This window comes from Somniosus microcephalus, chromosome 28 (genome assembly GCF_052327205.1).
Source record: "Somniosus microcephalus isolate GS21.2 chromosome 28, FLI_Smic_1.0, whole genome shotgun sequence".
Taxonomy (NCBI): domain Eukaryota; kingdom Metazoa; phylum Chordata; class Chondrichthyes; order Squaliformes; family Somniosidae; genus Somniosus; species Somniosus microcephalus.
In genome coordinates, this window is record NC_141014.1 from 37,951,984 (window position 1) to 37,974,535 (window position 22,552).

The following is a 22,552-nucleotide window of genomic DNA, read 5'->3' on the forward strand; positions in this document are numbered from 1 at the left end:
ATACACACTCTAACGCTTAATGAGACAGGGCAAGAACATGTTACCGAAGACATGACAGAAAATACACACGTGCACCACTAGGTGGCGCAATCAAGGACACTGCCATAAAGAGGCATAATTTAAAGGGACAGTCCACAGCTTATAGGTTGTTGAGTAACCCATTGTAGGATTAACAATGGATTAGGGGAAGGGAGATTTCTCTTTGTGCTTGAAATATAGTAAAATTGTAAATAATTGAATTTAATTCAGCATTGTTTGGCACCCACTTCCCTCGTCCCAAAAATAAGATGGGGGTGGGGGTGATGGAAAATGTTTTAAAGTGTTTTTTATGAATTGCCCCTTAGGCAGAGCAGAGAGGAGGAGACTGAAGAATTACAGGAGTTTAATCAAAAGGTCCTATGGTTTTCTTCCCTCAAGGCACAAGTCACTCACAGAATAAGGGAGGGTTAATATACACCGAGAGGTCCAGTACAGTGGTCCCAATCCTGCCCACCAGCACCTCATTCCAGTTCCATATTTCACAAGAGGCTCGCGGTTGTGTTGCTGAGGTTCCAGACATTACTGTGGGGTGGGGCGGAGGGGGGTGGTGGGGAACGAGGGATAGAACTTGGGCTAAGAGGTTGTCCCTCGCAGGGGAGAGTTACATCATCTCAGTCTCTTCTGCCAGACGGCGATCAGCTCTCCTGTGTTTCTGGAAAAAAAAAGAAATGATCAAAACCCGTTAAGTAGGACCATTAGGAACGGGAGGGAGGCCATTCAGCCCCTCCAGCCTGTTCCGCCATTCAAATAGATCATGGCTGAACTGTACCGTAACCCCATTTTACCTGCCTGGGGTCCACATCCCTCGATACCCTTACCCAACAAAAGCCTATCAATCTCAGTCTTGAAAGCTCCAATTGACCCCTAGCATCCACAGCCTTTTGGGGGAGAGAGTCCCAGATTTCTATTAGCCTTTGTGTCACTTCACGCCTGAAGGGCCTGGCTCCAATTTTAAGGCACAAGTTCCTCCGTCTCAATGCTATTGAGCAGAGAATTCTACCGCCGAGGCCACCCCTTGTCCCCGTCCGTCCTGGACATTTGCACATACAAGCCCAAGCAGTACATATTAGCAAGCTATTCGACAGAGCAGCTAAGCACAGCCCTGGCCTCAGTTTCCCAGCAGCGATGGTGGGTTAGCGGGAACCTTGGCTGAATTTTCCTCCCTTCCCCACCCCAGGGTTTCAAGATCAATTATAGCGTCCTTTTGTTGCCACCCATGCTGAGGTCAGGTAGCTCATGACACCGGGGAGAACTCCCCCCTTGCTCTGCTTCGAAATAGTGGCCCTGGGATCTTTTGCATCAACCCGAGAGGGCAGACGGGGCTTCGGTTTAACGTCTCATCTGTCAGCTGTGGCTCAGTGGGTACCACACTTGCCTCTGAGTCAGAACACTGTGGGTTCAAGTCCCACTCCAGGGACTTGAGCACATAAAGTTAGGTTGACACTCCAGGGCAGTGCTGGGGGAGTGCTGCACTGTCAGAGGTACCGTCTTTCGGATAAGACGTTAAACCAAGGCCCCGTCTGCTCTCTCAGGTGGACGTAAAAGATCCCATGGCACTATTTTGAGCAGGGGAGTTCTCCCCGGTGTCCTGGGGCCCAATATTTATCCCTCAATCAACATAACCAAACAGTTTATCTGGTCATTATCACATTGCTGTTTGTGGGAGCTTGCTGTGCGCAAATGGGCTGCCGCGCTTCCCACATTACAACAGAGACTACACTTCAAAAAATACTTCATTGGCTGTAAAGCGCTTTGAGATGTCCGTTGGTCGTGAAAGGCGCTATAGAAATGCAAGTCTTTCTTTTTTTTCATTCTCATTTGAAAGACTGCACCTCCGACAGTGCGATGCTCCCTCAGTACTGCACTGGGAGTGTCGGTCTGGATTACCGGCTCAAGTCTCTGGAGTGGAACTTGAACCCACAACCTTCTGACAGAGGCGAGAGTGCGGCCCACTGAGCCACAGATGACACCAAAGCCTGTAGGCCCAAGCCTATTAGGAACCGGATTGAGACTGCCCAACTCATTTCACACAGGACCCAGATAGAGGAGACCTTTAACCCCCTCAGTCTGGGCTGGGTTTGAAACCAGGTTGGAGACGTGTCTAGCCAGTGTCTAGCCAACTGCACCACCCAGTCTCCTTCCCCTCTTTAAGCTGAAACCCTCATCCATGCCTTTGTTACCTCTAGACTTGACTATTCCGACGCACTCCTGGCCGGCCTCCCACGTTCTACCCTCCGTAAACATGAGGTCATCCAAAACTCGGCTGCCCGTGTCCTAACTCGCACCGAGTCCCGTTCGCCCATCACCGCCTGTGCTCGCTGACCTACATTGGCTCCTGGTTAAGCAGCGCCTCGATTTCAAAATTCTCATCCTTGTTTTCAAATCCCTCCATGGCCCTCGCCCCTCCCTATCTCTGTAACCTCCTCCAGCCCCACAACCACCCGAAATATCTGCGCTCCTCCAATTCTGCCCTCTTGAGCATCCCTGATTATAATCGCTCCACCATCAGCAGCCGTGCCGTCTGTTGCCTGGGCCCTTAGCTCTGGAATTCCCTCCCTAAACCTCTCCGCCTCGTTATTTCTCTTTCCTCCTTTAAGACGCTCCTTAAAACCTACCTCTTTGACCAAGCTTTTGGTCACCTGCCCTAATATCTCCTTATGTGGCTCGGTGTCAAATTTTTTTGTCTTAAAATACTCCTGTGCAGCGCCTTGGGACGTTTTAGTATGTTAAAGGCGCTATATCAATACAAATTGTTGTTGTTACAAAACAAATCTTTATGACAAAGTCTAAGAGACATGCTGGATATACCTGGTTATTGTAAGTGCTCAGGAAAGCTTGTAATTGCAGGTTTGTCACTAGCTGGCGGATGATCGCGCAAGTGTGGTGATCCATCGGAGCCGCCATTGGCAAATGGGAATCGCCGTAGAAAACACTGGAAACAAGACAAAGGAAAAGAATGAGTCCAGCCGGATTGGACTGGGCGGGAAGAATGAGCCAATGTACAAGGAACATAGGTACAGGAGGAGGCCATTCAGCCCCTCGGGCCTGTTCCACCATTCAGTGAGATTACGGCTGATCTATATCTTAACTCCATCTACCCGCCTTGGTTCCATATCCCTTAATACCCTGGCCCAACAAAAATCCGGCAATCTCAGTTTTGAAATTTCCAATTGAACGGCTTTTTGGGGGAGAGAGTTCCAGTTTCCACCACCCTTTGTGTGAAGAAGTGCTTCCTGACATCACCCTGAATGGCCTGGCTCTAATGAAATAGCTTATTCTGATTGACAAACCAGCTCCCATCCGTAGCCTCCAATCTCTCTCTCCAACTCAACCTTCCTTCTTTCAATTTTATTGAAAGCACTATGGCCAGTGCTTGTTTGAAATTTTCCCTCTTCTTCCTCCTAAGTTTCCCATCCCCCTTTCTCCGCAGTCTTCCTCCTGCCTGCATTCTCACTGTGTCAAAATGAAACCTCCCACACTAACCTCACCTACCTCATTCTAATGGAGCTCTTTAAGATTATGAAAGGTTTGGATAGAGTAGACACAGAGAGAATGTTTCCACTTGTGGGGAAGAGCAAAACTAGAGGCCATCAATATAAGATAGTCACCAAGAAATCCAATAGGGAATTCAGGAGAAACTTCTTTACCCAGAGAGTGGCGAGAATGTGGAACTCGCTACCACAGGGAGTGGTTGAGGCGAATAGTATCGATGCATTTAAGGGGAGGCTGGACAAGCATCTGAGGGAGAAGGGAATAGAGGGTTACGCTGATAGGGTTAGATGAGGAAAGACAGGAGGAGGCTCGAGTGGAGCATAAACACCGACATGGACTGGTTGGGCTGAATGGCCTGTTTCTGTGCCGTATATCCGATGTAATCGTCCCTTTATTGCACAGAGCTTTTCAAACTCAAATCTAGCCAGAAAAAGCAGTAAACCTGAGGATTGGGAGCAGTTTAGGATTCAACAAAGGAGGACAAAGGGATTAATTAAGAAAGGGAAAATAGAATATGAGAGTAAGCTTGCAGGGAACATAAAAACTGACTGTAAAAGCTTTTATAGATAAGTGAAGAGAAAAAGATTGGTGAAGTCAAGCATAGGTCCCTTACAGTCAGAATCAGGGGAATTTATAATGGGGAACAAAGAAATGGCAGACCAATTAAACACATATTTTGGTTCTGTCTTCACAAAGGAGGACACAAATAACCTCCCAGAGATGTCGGGGAACATAGGGTCTGATGAAAGGGAGGAACTGAAAGAAATCAGTATTTGTAGGGAAATGGTGTTAGGGAAATTGATGGGATTAAAGGCCGATAAATCCCCAGGGCCTGATAATCTACATCCTAGGGTAATTAAAGAAGTGGCCCTAGAAATAGTAGATGCATTGCTGATCATCTTCCAACATTCGATGGAATCTGGAACAGTACCCATGGATTGGAGGGTAGCTAATGTTACCCCACTATTCAAAAAAGGTGGTAGAGAGAAAACGGGGAATTACAGACCGGTAAGCCTGACATCGGTAGTGGGGAAAATGCTAGAGTCCATTATAAAAGATGTAATAGCAGAGCACTTGGAAAACAGTGACAGGATCGGACAAAGTCAACATGGATTTACAAAAGGTAAATCGTGCTTGACTAATCTACTGGAATTTTTTGAGGATGTAACTGGTAAAATAGATAAGGGAGAACCAGTGGATGTGGTGTATTTGGACTTTCAGAAGGCTTTCGATAAGGTCCCGCATAAGAGATTAGCGTGTAAATTTAAGACACATGGGATTGGGGGCAAGGTACTGACTTGGATAGAGAACTGGTTGGCAGACAGAAAGCAAAGAGTTAGAATAAACGGGTCTTTTTCCGAGTGGCAGGCAGTGACTAGTGGGGTACCGCAGGGATTGGTCCTTGGACCCCAGCTATTCACAATATATATTAATGATCTAGACAAGGGAACTAGATGTAATATCTCCAAATTTGCAGACGACACAAAGCTGGGTGGGCGTGTGTGCTGTGATGAGGGTGCCGAGAAACTCCAGGATGATTTGGACAGGTTGGGTGATTGGGCAAAACCATGGCAGATGCAATATAACGTGGATAAATGTGAGGTTATCCACTTTGGTGGCAAAAACAGGAAGGCAGATTATTATCTGAATGGCAATAGATTGGGAGAAGGGGAAGTGCAATGAGACCTGGGTGTCCTTGTGCACCAGTCGCTGAAGGTAAGCATGCAGGTGCAGCAGGCGGTTAAGAAGGCAAATGGTATGTTGGCCTTCGTAGTGAGAGGGTTTGAGTACAGGAACAAGGATGTCTTGCTGCAGTTGTACAGGGCCTTGGTGAGACCACGTCTTGAGTATTGTGTGCAGTTTTGATCGCCTTATCTGAGGAAGGATGTTCTTGCCATGGAAGGAGTTCAGCGAAGATTCACCAGGCTGATACCTGGGATGGCAGGAATGACGTATGAGGAGAGATTGGGTCGATTGGGCTTGTACTCGCTGGAGTTTAGAAGAATGAGAGGGGATCTCATTAAAACTTATAAAATTCCGACAGGACTGGACAGACTAGATGCAGGAAGGATGTTCCCGATGGTCGGGGAGTCCAGAACCAGGGGTCACAGTCTAAGGATAAGGGGTAGGCCATTTAGGACAGAAATGAGGAGGAATTTCTTCACCCAGAGAGTGGTGAACCTGTGGAATTCTCTACCACAGAAGGCAGTAGAGGCCAATTCATTAAATATATTCAAGAAGGAGTTGGATATATTTCTTAAGGCTAAAGGGATCAAGGGATATGGGGAGAAAGCAGGGACCGGGTACTGAGATTGGATGATCAGCCATGATCGCATTGAATGGCGGAGCAGGCTCGAGGGGCCGAATGGCCTACTCCTGCTCCTATCTTCTATGTTTCTATGTTTAGACATTACCTCACTCCATCTACTTTCTGATTAAACCCTTCTCCTCCCTTGCTCTTTTCAATCCTGGTGGTCGCCTGCACTCTGAACTTTGATCCTTCACCTTGGTTTCTCACCGACACCGATTGTTGTTTAAAAAAATAGCTGGGTTTCCACGGGTGACGAATTAAACCAGATCTGGTGTTGATTAAAACTGAATGATCCTGACATTAACACCACTTAACTCTGGCTAAAACCCGACTTAACATTCCTCACACCTTCAACTAACTGCCTGAGCTGCTTAGCAACCGGCCTGGGCTCCTGGAGGACAGGGGAGGGATGGAGAAGTAAAGAAAGAATTCGCATTGGCTTCGCCAGCAACAATTTACTTTGGAAGCCGGCATATGCGGCAGCCAATTTGCGCACTGCAAGATCCCGCAACCACCCTATGAGGTGAAAGGGCCAGTTCATCGGGTTTTTTTTGGTGGTTGCGGCGACACGCCACCACTGGACACAATCCGCTCACGGCGGTACGGACAGTTTAAGCAGACGCCCCCAACCGGGGGCCCTTTCCTCCAGCAACTTGTTTCCCACAGGGACAGGCTGCTGGGAGCACTTCCTGTCGGGGGAGTATTTAAGTCAGGCGCGGGCTCTTCCAGTACCTGTTTTGCCATGAGGCTGAAATAAAAAGCTGTTCTGTTTTACTAGCTCTGGTCTCGACTCCCACGTTTGCCGCGGTATCTCAACACTGGTGACCCCGACGCTCAGGGCGAATCCTGGCGCCCTTGTGGGGACCACCGCCGCCTTAACGACGCCACCACCCCCGACCGATACCCGGTGCCTCACATCCAGGACTTCTCGGCCCGACTGGCCGGACGAACCGTCTTTTCCAAAGTCGACCTGGTGCGCGGTTACCACCAAGTCCCCGTACACCCCGCGGACATCCCCAAAACGGCCGTCATCACCCCATTCGGCCTGTTCGAGTTCCTGAGGATGCCCTTCGGCCTCAAGAATGCAGCCCAGGCTTTCCAGCGCCTTATGGACTCGGTCCTGCGGGACCTGAACTTCCTATTCGTCTATCTAGACGACATTCTCGTGGCCAGCTCCTCCAAACAGGAACACCTCGAACACCTTCGCATCCTGTTCGGGCGCCTAGCCCAACACGGGCTCATCCTCAGCCCGGCGAAGTGCCAATTCGGCCTAACCGAGATCGATTTTCTCAGTCACCACATCACCCCTGCTGGGGCCGTCCCCCTGCCCAACAAGGTGCAGGCCGTCCAGCAGTTCCCCCGCCCCACAACCATCAAGGGCCTCCAGGAGTTCCTCGGGATGGTGAACTTCTACAACAGGTTCATCCCCAGAGCTGCAGCCCTCATGAAGCCCCTATACGACTCCCTCCGAGGTAAATCCGGCAAGATGGCCGTAGCCTGGACCACTGACACGTCAGCCGCCTTCGATGCCACCAAAAATGCGCTCGCCGACACCACTCTGCTCGCGCACCCGAGGGCCGACGCCCGGGTCGCGCTCACCACCGACGCCTCCGACCACGCGGTCGGGGCCGTGTTCGAGCAGTGGGTTAATGGCGCGTGGCAGCCACTTGCCTTCTACAGCCGCCAACTGCACCCCCCGGAGGTCAAATACTCCACTTTCGACCGCGAGCTTCTCGCGCTCCACCTGTCGGTCCGCCATTTCAGGTTCCTCCTGGAAGGCTGCCCCTTCACCGCGTACGTGGACCACAAGCCACTCACATACGCGATGGCCAAGCACACCGAACCCTGGTCCGCTCGGCAGCAACGCCAGCTTGCGGCCGTGTCCGAGTTTACCACGGACATCCAGCATGTCTCCGGTAGAGACAACGTTGTCGCCAACTGCCTTTCCCGTCCCGCCATCTGCGCGAATCACCTCGCGGTCGACTACGCGCAACTAGCAGCGGCCCAGCTCACGGACCCAGACCTCCTCTCGGCGGCTACCAGCCTGCCAGGGCTACGCCTAGCCAAGGTCGCGCATGGGCCCGAAGCCACGGCAGTTACTTGCGACATCACACTCAGCCAACCCAGGCCGGTCGTCCCTGAAACCTGGCGCCGCCGCGTCTTCGACGCGCTCCACGGGCTCTCCCACCCGGGTTCCCGCGCGTCCATCAAACTCCTCTCCCAGCGTTTCGTCTGGCGCGGCCTCAGCAGAGATGTTCGGACTTGGGCCACCTCCTGCCTCGCCTGCCAACGGGCTAAGGTACAACGGCATACAAAAGCACCCCTGGGAGACTTCGAGGTACCCAGCCGCCGCTTCGACCACGTACACGTCGACATCGTCGGGCCCCTGCCGCCATCGCAAGGCCAGACTTATCTCCTCACGATGGTCGACCGCTACACACGCTGGCCTGAGGCAGTGCCGCTGACCTCCACCACCACAGCCGACATCGCCAGGGCGTTCGTTAACACCTGGGTAGCGAGGTTCGGCGTACCGGCCGACATAACCTCCGACAGAGGCGCCCAGTTCACCTCCGAACTCTGGACGGCCACAGCACGCAACCTCGGTGTGACGCTCCACCGAACCACGGCGTACCACCCGCAGGCCAACGGGCTTTGTGAACGCTTCCACCGGTCACTCAAGGCCTCACTCCGCGCCAGCCTGCAGGACAGTACCTGGACTGACCGCCTACCGTGGGTACTACTAGGCCTACGCACCGCGGTCAAAGAAGACCTCCAGTCCTCGGCAGCGGAGTTAGTCTACGGACAACCGCTGCGCGTCCCAGGCGAATTCCTTCCGGAGGCTACCACGCCTTGGTCGGCCGACCAGCAGCGGCTCAACTTTTTCTCTCCCGCTCAGCAGTTCGCCCCACTTCCGGTCAACCGACACGGCAAACTCGCACCTCACGTTCCGCCAAATTTACAGCAGGCGCGCTTCGTCTTCATGCGACACGACGCGCACTGCGGACCGCTGCGACCCCCGTACGACGGACCGTACGAAGTACTACAAACCAGGGACAAGGTCTTCAAGCTGCGACTCGGCGACAGGGTCGAGACAGTCTCCATCGACCGGCTCAAACCAGCACACACAGAACCAGGGGAACAGGTCCCCGTGGCCCGGCCTCCAACTAGAGGCCGTCCCGCCAGCAAGCCAGCACAGCCGGCAGCGAACCGCCAGGCCCCGCCAACTAGACCGGCGATCACGCAGAGCCGCTGCGGCAGAACCATCAGACCACCGTCACGACTCGTCCACTCCTCCTAAGCGGATTCTGGGGGGAGCTCTGTGGCGACACGCCACCACTGGACACAATCCGCTCACGGCGGTACGGACAGTTTAAGCAGACGCCCCCAACCGGGGGCCCTTTCCTCCAGCAACTTGTTTCCCACAGGGACAGGCTGCCGGCAGCACTTCCTGTCTGGGGAGTATTTAAGTCAGGCGCGGGCTCTTCCAGTACCTGTTTTGCCATGAGGCTGAAATAAAAAGCTGTTCTGTTTTACTAGCTCTGGTCTCGACTCCCACGTTTGCCGCGGTATCTCAACATGGTGTTGTTTGATACGATAAATATTGGCCCAAGACACTGGGGAGAACTCGAAATCGCGCCATGGGATCTCTTCCGTCCAGCTGAGAGGGCAGACGGGGCCTCGGTTTAAGGCTTAACTAACACAATTTGGACAGAATGGCGCTCCTTGCCCAGCCTAAGGTTCCCAAGGCAGGAGAGTTGTATTTATTCCCCAGCGAAGGATTAGACAAGGAAGAGGTGCAGCTCTGTAAATCTCTGTTTTCCTCTATTATTGAGTTGGGCATCTAATCCCAGCGCTAATGGCTGATTCCTGGGATGAGTGGGTTGTCCTATGAGGAGAGATTGAGTGGAATGGTTCTCTACCCTCTGGAGTTTAGAAGAATGAGAGGTGATCTCATTGAAACATATAAGATGCTGAAGGGGGGGATGGACAGGGTAGATGCGGAGAGGATGTTTCCCCTGGCTGGGGGGTCTAGAACGAGGGGTCACAGTCTCAGGATACGGAGTAGGACATTTAGGACTGAAATGAGGAGACATTTCTTCACTCAGAGGGTGGTGAACCTGTGGAATTCTCTACCACAGAAGGCTGTGGAGGCCAAGTCACTGAATATATGTAAGAAGGAGATAGATAGATTTCTAAACACAAAAGGCAGCAAGGGGTATGGGGAGAGGGCGGGAATATGGTATTGAGATAGAGGATCAGCCATGATCATATTGAATGGTGGAGCAGGCTCGAAGGGCCGAATGGCCGACTCCTGCTCCTGTTTTTCTATGTTTCTATGTTAATCAGTCTGCAAATCCTTCCACTACTTCACATTGTCCTCCATGGGAGGAGTGCGAAGGTACAAAAACAATAAGACCGCCACCCTGTCAGACTGTTAAGCGAAGATCCGTTAAACAAACACAACAACTTGCTCCAAAGACAGTGGCACTGTAAAGGAGTTTTTCACCTCATTGCCAGGAAGTAGCTGTAGAACCATCGCATGCAGGGCTGCTCCTTAAAGCTGCGAAGCCTCAGTAATTTACTCAGCATTGTCGACACATCACGGTTCCTGAGCGAGAGCTCCTTCTCTTCACTGAAAAGGGGAACAGAAATTTAAAAAGGACTTACAATTATATCACGCCTTTCACAACCTCAGGATGTCCCAAAGCACTTTACAACCAATGAAGTACTATTTGAAGTGTGGTCGCTGTTGTAATGTGGGAAACGCGGCAGCCAATTTGCGCACAGCAAGCTCCCACAAACAGCAATGTGATAATGACCAGATCATCTGTTTTAGTGATGTTGATTGAGGGATAAATATTGGCCCAGGACACCGGGGAGAACTCCCCTGCTCTTCTTTGAAATAGTGGCCGTGGAATCTTTTACGTCCACCTGAGAGAGCAGACGGGGGCTTCAATTTCACATCTCATCTGAAAGACGGCACCTCCGACAGTGCAGCACTCCCTCAGTACTGCCCCTCCGACAGTGCAGCGCTCCCTCAGTACTGCCCCTCCGACAGTGCGGGGCTCCCTCAGTACTGCCCCTCCGACAGTGCGGCGCTCCCTCAGTACTGCCCCTCCGACAGTGCGGCGCTCCCTCAGTACTGCCCCTCCGACAGTGCGGCGCTCCCTCAGTACTGCCCCTCCGACAGTGCGGCGCTCCCTCAGTACTGCCCCTCCGACAGTGCGGCGCTCCCTCAATACTGCCCTTCCGACAGTGCGGCGCTCCCTCAGTACTGCCCCTCCGACAGTGCGGCGCTCCCTCAGTACTGCCCCTCCGACAGTGCGGCGCTCCCTTAGTACTGCCCCTCCGACAGTGCGGCGCTCCCTCAGTACTGCCCCTCTGACAGTGCGGCACTCCCTCAGTACTGCCCCTCCGACAGTGCGGCACTCCCTCAGTGCTGCCCCTCCGACAATGCAGCACTCCCTCAGTACTGCCCCTCCAACAATGCAGCACTCCCTCAGTACTGCACTGGGAGCATCAGTCCAGATTTTCTGCTTGAGGCTCATGGAGTGGGACTTGCACCCATGACCTTCCTGAGCCAGAGGTGAGAGAACTACCCACTGAGCCACAGCTGACACCAGACAGAGAGCGGAATGGTCAGCTTATGAGCCCATACACCAGCTAACAAAAAGCAAACTGGATTGTGGGGGGGGGGAGCACTTTACATCCAAAGTATTTTCCCTCTTTCCCCCTCCACAGTTTTATTCCCCCTCGAAGCCCCCTCCCTATCTCTGTTTTAATCAGCTCTTTCTTCCCGACACCAATGTCGCCATGTTGAAAAGCTCATTTTCAACAACACCAGCTCTTTGCAGTCACTTGAGGCCAAGGAATGAGCCTTGGATTGGCCCAAGGTTGGGAAGCAGAGCCTCAATTGACTCAAGTCAAGGTCACGTACCTGGGCCTGGAGTGGCCCGAAACCCAGGAAGTGAAGCAGCACAAGGTCAAGGAGCGCCCTGCTTCATTGTGGTTAGTCCCTACTTGCGAGAACGGTGCACATACATACAACAGTGAATGGGGCATTGGCACCGGTACTGGGGAAAGAGAGAGCTGCCCTGTGGGAACAGGCTTCACTTATACTGGGCTGGGACCAGTGTCCTGGCGAATCGAATAACTAGGGAGGTAGATAGGGCTTTAAACTAATGAAGGGGGGGTGGTGGAGGATTCAGGGAAGGGTAAATTCAAAAGCAGCGAGAGAACTGTCAAGGCTGTAGAGCAGCGGAGTGATCTGGGTAAAGATAAGCAGACTGGGTCAGGAAGGGACAGAAGAGGCTAATAAAGGTAATGGGGCATCAGTGACTAAAGAGACATCAGAGAAAAATAGAAAAAAGTTAAAGCCAAAGGTACGATATCTGAATGCACGAAACATTCGCAACAAAATAGATGAATTAATAGCGCAGATAGAAATAAATGGGTTTAATTTAATAGCCATTACAGAGACGTGGTTGCAGAGTGACCAAGGTTGGGAACTAAATATTCCAGGATATTTGACTTTTAGAAGAGACAGGCAGAATGGAAAAGGAGGCGGGTGGGGGGTAGCCCTGATAATAAAAGAGGGGATAAAGACAGCAGAGAGAAAGGAGCTTGGCTCGGAAAAACAAAATGTAGAATCAGTTTGGGTGGAGCTAAGAAACAACAAGGGGCAGAAAACACTCGTGGGAGTTATCGATAGGCCCCCTAACAGTGGTTGCAGTGTCAGGCAAAGTATTAGAGATGCATGTAACAAGGGTAATACAGTAATCATGGGGGACTTTAGTCTCAGGATAAGGGGTCGGCCATTTAGGACTGAGATGAGGAGGCATTTCTTCACTCAGAGGGCGGTGAATCTTTGGAATTCTCTGCCCCAGAGGGCTGTGGAGGCTCAGTCGTTGAGTGTAGTCAAGACCGAGATCGATAGATTTTTGGATGTTAAGGGAATCAGGGGATATGGGGATAGTGCAGGAAAGAGGAGATGAGTTAGAAGGTCAGCCATGATCTTATTGAATGGCGGAGCAGGCTCGAGGGGCCGAATGGCCGACTCCTGCTCCTATTTCTTATGTTCTTAACAGTGAGCGCAGGCTGAGATATGGCCGAGCTGAGGCAAGGGCCAGTGCAGAAGAAGCAGGTATCAATCTGTCACTGTACCCCTGGAAGTGAGCCTGTGGGCCGGTGGCAGAATTCCCACCTCTCTGAGTGGGGGCGGTCTCGGGTTGGATCCCCGTTCCAGAGAGTGGAGACCGCAGCCCCGGCTCTGAACTCTGGGTTGACATTCAGCGGGGTCCTCGCGCCCGGTGGGTGTGTGGTGCCCCCGCCCCCCCACCCGCCCCCCTCATCATATGGATTAGATGAACCCGGAAATCCCTCCCGCCGTGTAGGACTAATTACCCCCCCCCATCGGCTGGAATAAAGATGGTTACAGCCCATGGAAGGAGTGTTTATGTCACAGCCTCTCGGACTGTTAATCAGCCTGTGAATCTTCCCACTACTTCACACCTTCTCCATAGGGGAAGAATGTGAAGATACAACTATATCACCATTCCTAATTATTAACTCTCTTGGGTTGAGTTTTAACCGTGCAGAGAGACTCTTTGTGACCCAATCGTTTGAAAACAAACTCTTTAATAGACCTTAAAAGTATACTGTGCAAGTACTGGCACGCTAGTATAGTATACTCCTAGGGGGAAAGATTGGGTTGATCTGCGCCTCTCGTTAGTGCCCCCGGGGGGGGGCATATACCCTCGTGGCCAGGCACGGCGGCGCTAACGCCTCCTGCGAATGCATAATTGCTTAATTGGCTGTGTGAAGGGATATATTGAAAATGGGTTAACTTCCCCAGACAGAGGAATTTCATAAGGACATGTTGCACATGGGGAGTCAAGACTCGAGACTTAAGTCAACTGAGGCTTGGGAGGCTTGCTTCCCAATCTTGGGCCATTCCTTGGCCTCGAGTGACCTGTGGTCTTCAGGTGAAGTAGGGTTAGAGGGCAAGGGATGATTGGATCAGGGCCTATAGATGTAATTCAGTCCCCATTTTGAAGTTCTATGTTCTCTTTTTATTTTTATGTACTGCTTTATATATTATATATTTATAATTCAGTAGCAAAACTTACGGCAGAGAAATGGAGTTGGTTGGAGTTTCTCTGCCTACTGTTCGGGAGCTGGGAGATGCAAAAAACGGAGGTGCTAGAGTGCCACCACTGGCGGGAGGGTGTAATTACAGCGTGACGAGTTTACATAGGAAATGTCCATTATGTGTACATGGGAATTCATAATGGTAAAAGTGCGATGAATACAGGAAGTAAGGTTTTGCAGATAGGAAGAGGGCACAGACGTACCATTTTTTTATTGCTACAGATGGGCTAACATTGCTACACATTATGCGGCGTTGTGAAAGATCGAACGCCGGAAGAAGGGAAAATGCCTCTTTAATAATGGTTTTCCTCTCACCTTCCTTCATTGAACTGGAGGGATGAGTGTAACTCTCGCACATTCTGCAGTGTGACGAGAGAGCCTGGGTGTGTCATGTCCTCTGCACCACTAAGATGCCTCTTCACCTTTCCAGAGCTTGAGCTGAAAAACACAAACAAGAACTTACAGTAAGGGTCAATCCACTGGTTAAGGGTTCGTCATTGGCTGTAAAGCACTTTGGGATGTCCTGAGGTTGTAAAAGGCGCTCTATAAATGCCAAGTTCTTTCTTTCGGAGTGTTGGGTCTATCAGCTTCACGCATCACTGCCTGAGAATTCTTAATTTTTCATGTTAATTCTGAAGGTAGCAGTGTGTCAGCTAGAAAGAAATTCCATTTATATAAAGCACCTTTCACCGCCCCAGGAAGTGCAGTCACTAATGTTAGGTAGCAACCAATGTGCACAGAGCAAGATCCCACCAACAGCAAATCTCCCTTCTCCTAACAGTGTCATGGGATCCCTTCCACCTGCACTTTCAGCGTCAGTTCAACATCTTAGCTGGACTCCCGCCAGACCCGCCTACGATTTCAGGCTCAGTTCCATGGTGTGGATCTTGAACCAACGGCCATCCTGACTCTGAGGTGAGAGCGCTACCTGCTGAGCCAAGAAGGCCCTCCCTGGGCTGGTGCTAATGGCGTTATCAATCCCCCCCACCTCCACCACCACCCCCACTACCGCATCCCCCCCCGCCGCCCCTCCCCGCCGCCCTCCCCCCGCTTCTGGCTTCTTACCTCGTTTGAGTTCCTAGAATTGAGTTGAGAAAGCTTCGAGCCACCGCGGTTCCTCTCACTTTACTTAACTCGCTGGTGAACAGGCTGTCTGAGTGCCTCTTGTGTCTGTTTTCAAAAAGAAAAGAAGCAACGTTGAAGGTTTTACATAGCTGGTCGCCCTGCTGCACACTCGGGTGGCAGTGACCGCACAACCAGGGGACGGGGCGGGGCCATATTCTAGCACGATCGGAAACAGGAGCAAAGGGGGCTGCTCACACGCGCACTCACAGACCCGATCGAGCGCGGACACACCTAGAGGCGGGTTGATGGTGCTGGCGCACATCCTTTTCAGAAGGACATAGGAACATGAGAAATCGGAGCAGGAATAGGCCACTCGGCCCCTCAAGCCTGCTCCGCCATTCAATAAGATCATGGCTGATCTTGGGCTCAAAGCCACTTCCCTGCCCGCTCCCCATAACCCTTCACTCCCTTATCCTGCAAAAATCTGTCTATCTCCACCTTAAATGTATTTAATGACCCAGCCTCCACGGCTCTCTGGGGCAGAGAATTCCACAGATTTACGACCCTCTGAGAGAAGAAATTCCTCCTCATCTCAGTTCTAAAAGGGCGACCCTTTATTCTGAAACTATGCCCCAACCACATTAGATGTAATAGAGTTGTTCAAAATGATGAGGGGTTTCGATAGAGTAAATCAGGAGAAACTGTTTCCAGTGGCAGGAGGGTCGGTAACCAGAGGACACAGATTGAAGGTGATTGACAAAAGAACCAGAGGGGAGATGAGAAGACATTGGGGGAGAAATTGGGTGAGTAGCGCCACCTATTAGCGCCTAAAGATGGCAGTCAGTGGCTGTAGCACCACTGGCCGCGCCTCCCGCGATATTCAGCGGGGGCGCTAATGGTGGCATTAGCCTGTTGCGCTGCACCGCCACAGATGACGTCATCGGTGTGCGCAGCGCCCCATTAGCGTCTCGATCGCGATATTTGGTAGCGAACGCCGCTGTAGCGCCGTTCGCTACCCACACCCGGTTCACGGGGCCTTGCTGTGCCAGCAGCGGCGCAAGTTACGGTGGAGGTGTGGGGCGGCCGCCTTTTTCGGCGGCCGCCTGCCAGCACCTCCGTCCCCAGCCTCCTGACCCCCCCCCCCCCCCCGCCGTGGCATTGTCGGCTGTTTCCCGAGAGCCCAGCACTTCTCCACGGTGCCGGGCTCTTTTGCCGGCACTCGTGATCAGTCATCGCGCTGGTGCAGGCCCCTCCCCCTTAACAATGGGAGGAAGGCCTGCAGTACCGCAGCGTGCCGTGCCGCAGCGTGTGGCGCTGCGGCACGTTGCGCTGTGATATTCAGTTTCAGCGCCCTAAGAGGGACGTGGAGCGCCTCGAGCCTCGCCCCGCCTCCCTCTAGGGGCGCTGAAACTGAATTTCTGACGTTCGTTCATGCTCCGAACGCTGCGCAAAAATCAGCGCCCAGGCGAACTTGGCGCCACTTTGGCGCCTCAACCCAATTTCTTTTACGCAGCGAGTTGTTGTGATCTGGAACGCGCTGCCTGAAAGGGCGGTGGAAGCAGATTCAATAGTAACTTTCAAAAGGGAATTGGATAAATACTTGAGAAGGAAAATTATGGGGAAAGAGCAGGGGGAGTGGGACTAATTGGATAGAATCTTTCAAAGAGCCGGCACAGGCACGATGGGCTGAATGGCCTCCTTCTGTGCTGTACCGTTCTATGAAGTTTGAAAACTGGACTCTTCGTTCCCCAAAATGACCAGGCAGCCGACAGAAGCCTGAACCACCTACCTCACGACTCTGCTTTGAAAAATATATAACAAGAGGACTGAAATACTGACGATTATCCTCACCTGTTTGCGGGCGGTGATGACTGCGTCACGTGCAGAGAGAAGACTGCTATCAGGAGGATCGGCACGTTGCACAGGTACCTGCTGGCCATGACTCTGTAAAAGCAGAATTGTTTTTAGCCTTGTGTTTGTCTCAGAGTGAGAGAAGACCTTCTTAAGTCAAAGTTCTTCCAACTGTCTGCCTACGACCTTCCCTTCTCTGCCACCCAGTCATTCTCACAAGAGCGACTCCAGGAAGCAGACCCTTCGGTCCATTTTTGTTTTGTTTTAATCATTCCCGGGATGTGTGGCAAGGCCCAGCATTTATCGCCCATCCCCTGGTTGCCCCTGAGAAGGTGGTGGTGGGCCTTCTTCTTGCACCACAGGTGTAGCGGTTTGATAAAACTGAGTGTCCTGCCTCAGCATTCCTGGCTCGCTCTGCGAGCAACACATCGGGAATTGCGCTCGCAGCCCGCACTGAAGTGGAGAATCCAACCGACGTGTCTTGTTTTGCGTCAGGATGTGTGCCAGGCTCCAGTGAAGGCCCCAGGCCTTTAGTGTAGGAGCGAGCATGAGGTATAGGCTGCTTCAGAGGGGAAGTTAAGAGTCAACCATGTTGACAACCACCTTATCTGAGGAAGGATGTTCTTGCCATGGAGGGAGTGCAGCGAAGATTCACCAGGCTGATACCTGGGATGGCAGGAATGACATATGAGGAGAGATTGGGTCGATTGGGCTTATACTCGCTAGAGTTTAGAAGAATGAGAGGGGATCTCATTGAAACTTATAAAATTCTAACAGGACTAGACAGACTAGATGCAGGAAAGATGTTTCCGATGGTGGGGGAGTCCAGAACCAGGGGTCACAGTCTAAAGATAAGGGGTAAGCCATTTAGGACTGAGATGAGGAGGAATTTCTTCACCCAGAGAGTGGGGAACCTGTGGAATTCTCTACCACAGAAGGCAGTTGAGGCCAATTCAATAAATATATTCAAGAAGGAGTTGGATATATTTCTTACGGCTAAAGGGATCAAGGGATATGGGGAGAAGGCAGGGACAGGGTACTGAGTTTGGATGATCAGCCATGATCTCATTGAATGGCGGCGCAGACTCGAGGGGCCGAATGGCCGACTCCTGCTCCTATTTCTCATGTGCTTATGTTGCTGGCACTGCTCAGGATGCAGAGGGCCGGCTGTCGGAGCTGTGCAGTGAGGGGCAGAGCCACTGCAGCCGACCCAATCAGCGAGCACCGTCTCTGGCTACATACTGGGGAGATTATATGCTGGCAACCCTGCTCCATGCTCGCAGAAAGACACGTCGAAGAGCAGCATCACAAAGCTATTACTTACAGTGTCTGTGGACCTTTAAGAAGCAGCTAAGTGTCCTTCTCTTGTGAACTTGACACTCCAGCAAAAAGCCTTTGACCGACGAGCTCCAAACTCTCTCTATATACACTCCCAACCTTGAGATCACCGGATACACCCACTCACTCAATCCTTGTCAGAGGCCCTTCCCGCGATGAATTTCCATTATTGACAAGCAGACTGTCTCTTATCCTGTTACTGGAAGGTCAAGGATAGATAACCACAAATGTCAGAGTGCTTATTCACCGAAAACAAACCCGCGAGGACAAGGATTGGGAGTGGTCTCGGAGTCTATGGTCTAGCTCCCCTGGCCCACCGGTTGAAGACAATCAATATTCCAACAAAAAAAAAACTGAATGACTTTGTTGATAACTGTTACCAGGGGATGTGCCTAAACCCAATTCCTTTTATTCTTCAGAATGAGGGTGTGCTTCTTTTAATATTATAGATGAATAACGAGTGACCCACGTCAGCCCGTCATTTTCACCAGCTCATGTTTATCGGTATTGATTCAAATGTAATAAATGGAGCAGGATGTCTCATCAGGATAGTCTGGTCTGAGCAAATGAACCATTTCGTCGCCATCAATATTTTGCAAGCATCTCGGGTTAAGGGAGCATTTCCAACAACAACTTGTATTTATATAGCGCCTTTAAGGTAGTAAAACGTCCCAAGGCGCTACACAGGAGCGATTATCAAACAAAATTTGACACCGAGCCACAGAAGGAGAAATTAGGGCAGGTGAGGGTCAAATAGGTTGGTTTTAAGGAGCGTCTTAAAGGAGGAAAGAGAGGTGGCGAGGTGGAGAGGTTTAGGGAGGGAATTCCAGAGCTTAGGGCCCAGGCAGCTGAAGGCACAGCCAGCAATGGTGGAGCGATTATAATCAGGGATGCTCAAGAGGGCAGAATTAGAGGAGCGCCGAGATCTCATAGGATTGCAGGGCTGCAGGAGATTTCAGAGATAGGGAGCAGCGAGATCCCGGAGGATTGCAGGGCTGGAGGAGATTTCAGAGATAGAGAGCAGCGAGATCCCGGAGGATTGCAGGGCTGGAGGAGATTTCAGAGATAGAGAGCAGCGAGATCCCGGAGGATTGCAGGGCTGGAGGAGATTTCAGAGATAGAGAGCGGCGAGATCCCGGAGGATTGCAGGGCTGGAGGAGATTTCAGAGATAGGGAGCGGCGAGATCCCGGAGGATTGCAGGGCTGGAGGAGATTTCAGAGATAGGGAGCGCCGAGATCCCGGAGGATTGCAGGGCTGGAGGAGATTTCAGAGATAGGGAGCGCCGAGATCCCGGAGGATTGCAGGGCTGGAGGAGATTTCAGAGATAGGGAGCAGCGAGATCCCGGAGGATTGCAGGGCTGGAGGAGATTTCAGAGATAGGGAGCAGCGAGATCCCGGAGGATTGCAGGGCTGGAGGAGATTTCAGAGATAGGGAGCAGCGAGATCCCGGAGGATTGCAGGGCTGGAGGAGATTTCAGAGATAGGGAGCGGCGAGATCCCGGAGGGTTGCAGGGCTGGAGGAGATTTCAGAGATAGGGAGTGGCGAGATCCCGGAGGATTGCAGGGCTGGAGGAGATTTCAGAGATAGGGAGCGCCGCGATCCCGGAGGATTGCAGGGCTGGAGGAGATTTCAGAGATAGGGAGCGCTGAGATCCCGGCGGATTGCAGGGCTGGAGGAGATTTCAGAGATAGGGAGCAGCGAGATCCCGGAGGATTGCAGGGCTGGAGGAGATTTCAGAGATAGGGAGCAGCGAGATCCCGGAGGATTGCAGGGCTGGAGGAGATTTCAGAGATAGGGAGCGCCGAGATCCCGGAGGGTTGCAGGGCTGGAGGAGATTTCAGAGATAGGCCATGAGGCCATGGAGGGATTTGAAAACAAGGATGGGAATTTTAAAATTTACGTGCACCAACCAGTTACGTGGAATAGCACAGTGCCTTTACCTGCGTGACGTTTTTGTAGATTTGCTCATATTCAGGCGGCGAGTTGCTAGTTTTGCATACATTCCAATTGGCTAAGCTGTCTCTTTGGTGGATCGGCTCTGGCAGGACAACACTGGGAAAAGTGGCACATGTGGTTTGGTGGTGACCTTTGTGACCTCAACTCTGTGGAGGAATGAGGACCGGGATGCCAGTGCTCACCGCTGAACGCTGTAATAACGAGTGTCATCGTGAAAGATACAACTCACTGTTGCGTCTTCCAAATGTGTCGGTACTAAGCAATTGTTTTCTGAAATGATCATAGAATCATAGAATGATGCAGCACAGAAGGAGACCATTCGGCCCATCGTGCCTGTATGAGCTCTTTGGTAGTGCTCTCCAATTGATCCCACTCCTCCCTGCTCTTTCCCCAGAGCCCGGCAGTTTTTCCCCTTCAAGTATTTCTCCGATTCCCTTTTGAAAGTTACTATTGAATCTGCTTCCACCGCCCTTTCAGGCAGCGCATTCCAGATCACAACAACTCGCTGCGTAAAAAATAGTCGCCTCTGGTTCTTTTGTCAATCCCCTTAAAGCTGTGTCCTCCGGTTACCGACCATTCCAAAAAAATAGGAAGAAAGTCTTGCATTTCTATAGCGTCTTTCCCGACCCCAGGATGGCCCAAAGCACTTTACAGCCAATGAATTACTTTTTGCAGTGTAGTCACTGTTGTAATATAGGAAACGCAGCAGCCAATTTGCGCACAGCAAGCTCCCACAAACAGCAATGTGATAATGACCAGATCATCTGCTTTTATTATGTTGATTGAGGGATAAATATTGTCCAGGACACCGGGGAGAACTCCCCTGCTCTTCTTCGAAATAGTGCCCTGGGAACTTTTACATCCACCTGACAGAGCAGGCGCCTCCCACAGTGCAGCACTCCCTCAATACTGCCACTCTGACAGTGCGGCACTACCTCAGTACTGCCCCTCCGACAGTGCAGCGCTCCCTCAGTACTGCCCCTCCGACAATGCAGTGCTCCCTCAGTACTGCCCCTCCGACAGTGCGGCGCTCCCTCAGTACTGCCCCTCCGACAGTGCAGCGCTCCCTCAGTACTGCCCCTCCGACAGTGCGGCGCTCCCTCAGTACTGCCCCTCCGACAGTGCAGCGCTCCCTCAGTACTGCCCCTCCGACAGTGTGGCTCTCCCTCAGTACTGCCCTCCGACAGTGCGGCGCTCCCTCAGTACTGCCCCTCCGAAAGTGCAGCGCTCCCTCAGTACTGCCCTCCGACAGTGCGGCACTCCCTCAGTACTGCCCCTCCGACAGTGCAGCGCTCCCTCAGTACTGCCCCTCCGACAGTGCGGCGCTCCCTCAGTACTGCCCCTCCGACAGTGCAGCACTCCCTCAGTACTGCCCCTCCGACAGTGCGGCGCTCCCTCAGTACTGCCCCTCCGACAGTGCGGCGCTCCCTCAGTACTGCCCCTCCGACAGTGCGGCGCTCCCTCAGTACTGCCCCTCCGACAGTGCGGCGCTCCCTCAGTGCTGCCCCTCCGACAGTGCGCCGCTCCCTCAGTACTGCCCCTCCGACAGTGCAGTGCTCCCTCAGTACTGCCCCTCCGACAGTGCGGCACTCCCTCAGTACTCTCCCTCCGACAGTGCGGCACTCCCTCAGTACTGCCCCTCCGACAGTGCAGTGCTCCCTCAGTACTGCCCCTCCGACAGTGCGGCACTCCCTCAGTACTGCCCCTCCGACAGTGCGGCACTCCCTCAGTACTCTCCCTCCGACAGTGCGGCACTCCCTCAGTACCGCCCCTCCGACAGTGCGGCTCTCTCTCAGTACTTCCCCTCCGACAGTGCGGCGCTCCCTCAGCACTGCCCCTCCGACAGTGCGGCTCTCCCTCAGTACTGACACTGGGAGTGTCAGCCTGGGCTATGTGCCCAAGTCTCTGGAGTGGGACGATGAACCCATGACCTTCTGACTCAGGCGAGAGTGCTGCCCACTGAGCCAAGTGTTGGTTGCTCAATGTGATGACTTTTCACTTTGCACCCAGCCACAAACTGAGGTGATGGATGTCTCCCTATTATGCCACGTTTCATTTGTACTTTTAGTTCATGAAACAGCAAAATCTAAGGCCAAGTTGAACAGACTGCTCGAGAATGAAGTCTGCGCTGACTAAACAAATGAGAAATAGGCTGATGGTTAGAATGTTCAGCTTATGGCAAATCAGAATGTGCGAGTGGGTTTGCTAGTGATAAATGGAAGTGATTGAGAATATAGTACAATGCCAACACAAGAGAGTCACGCTATAGAGTACACTACTCTGTGGACTGGGAGATATTTTTGGTTAGCACTGTAAGTTCTAGACCAACTGATAGGGTAAGAATCTT

General features: G+C 52.1%; 1 protein-coding gene across 1 annotated transcript; it reads right to left on the reverse strand.

The window, feature by feature from the left end:
- Nucleotides 1-640: 640 nt before the first annotated feature.
- LOC147099614 (uncharacterized) lies at nt 641-16,998 on the reverse strand. Its single transcript, XM_085969208.1, has 6 exons — nt 16,910-16,998; nt 15,059-15,163; nt 14,309-14,431; nt 10,350-10,475; nt 2,848-2,971; nt 641-691 (listed from the first exon to the last, which is right to left on the reverse strand). Exons 1-6 carry the CDS (start codon nt 16,996-16,998, stop codon nt 641-643), a joined length of 618 nt encoding a protein of 205 aa, XP_085825334.1.
- Nucleotides 16,999-22,552: the final 5,554 nt, after the last annotated feature.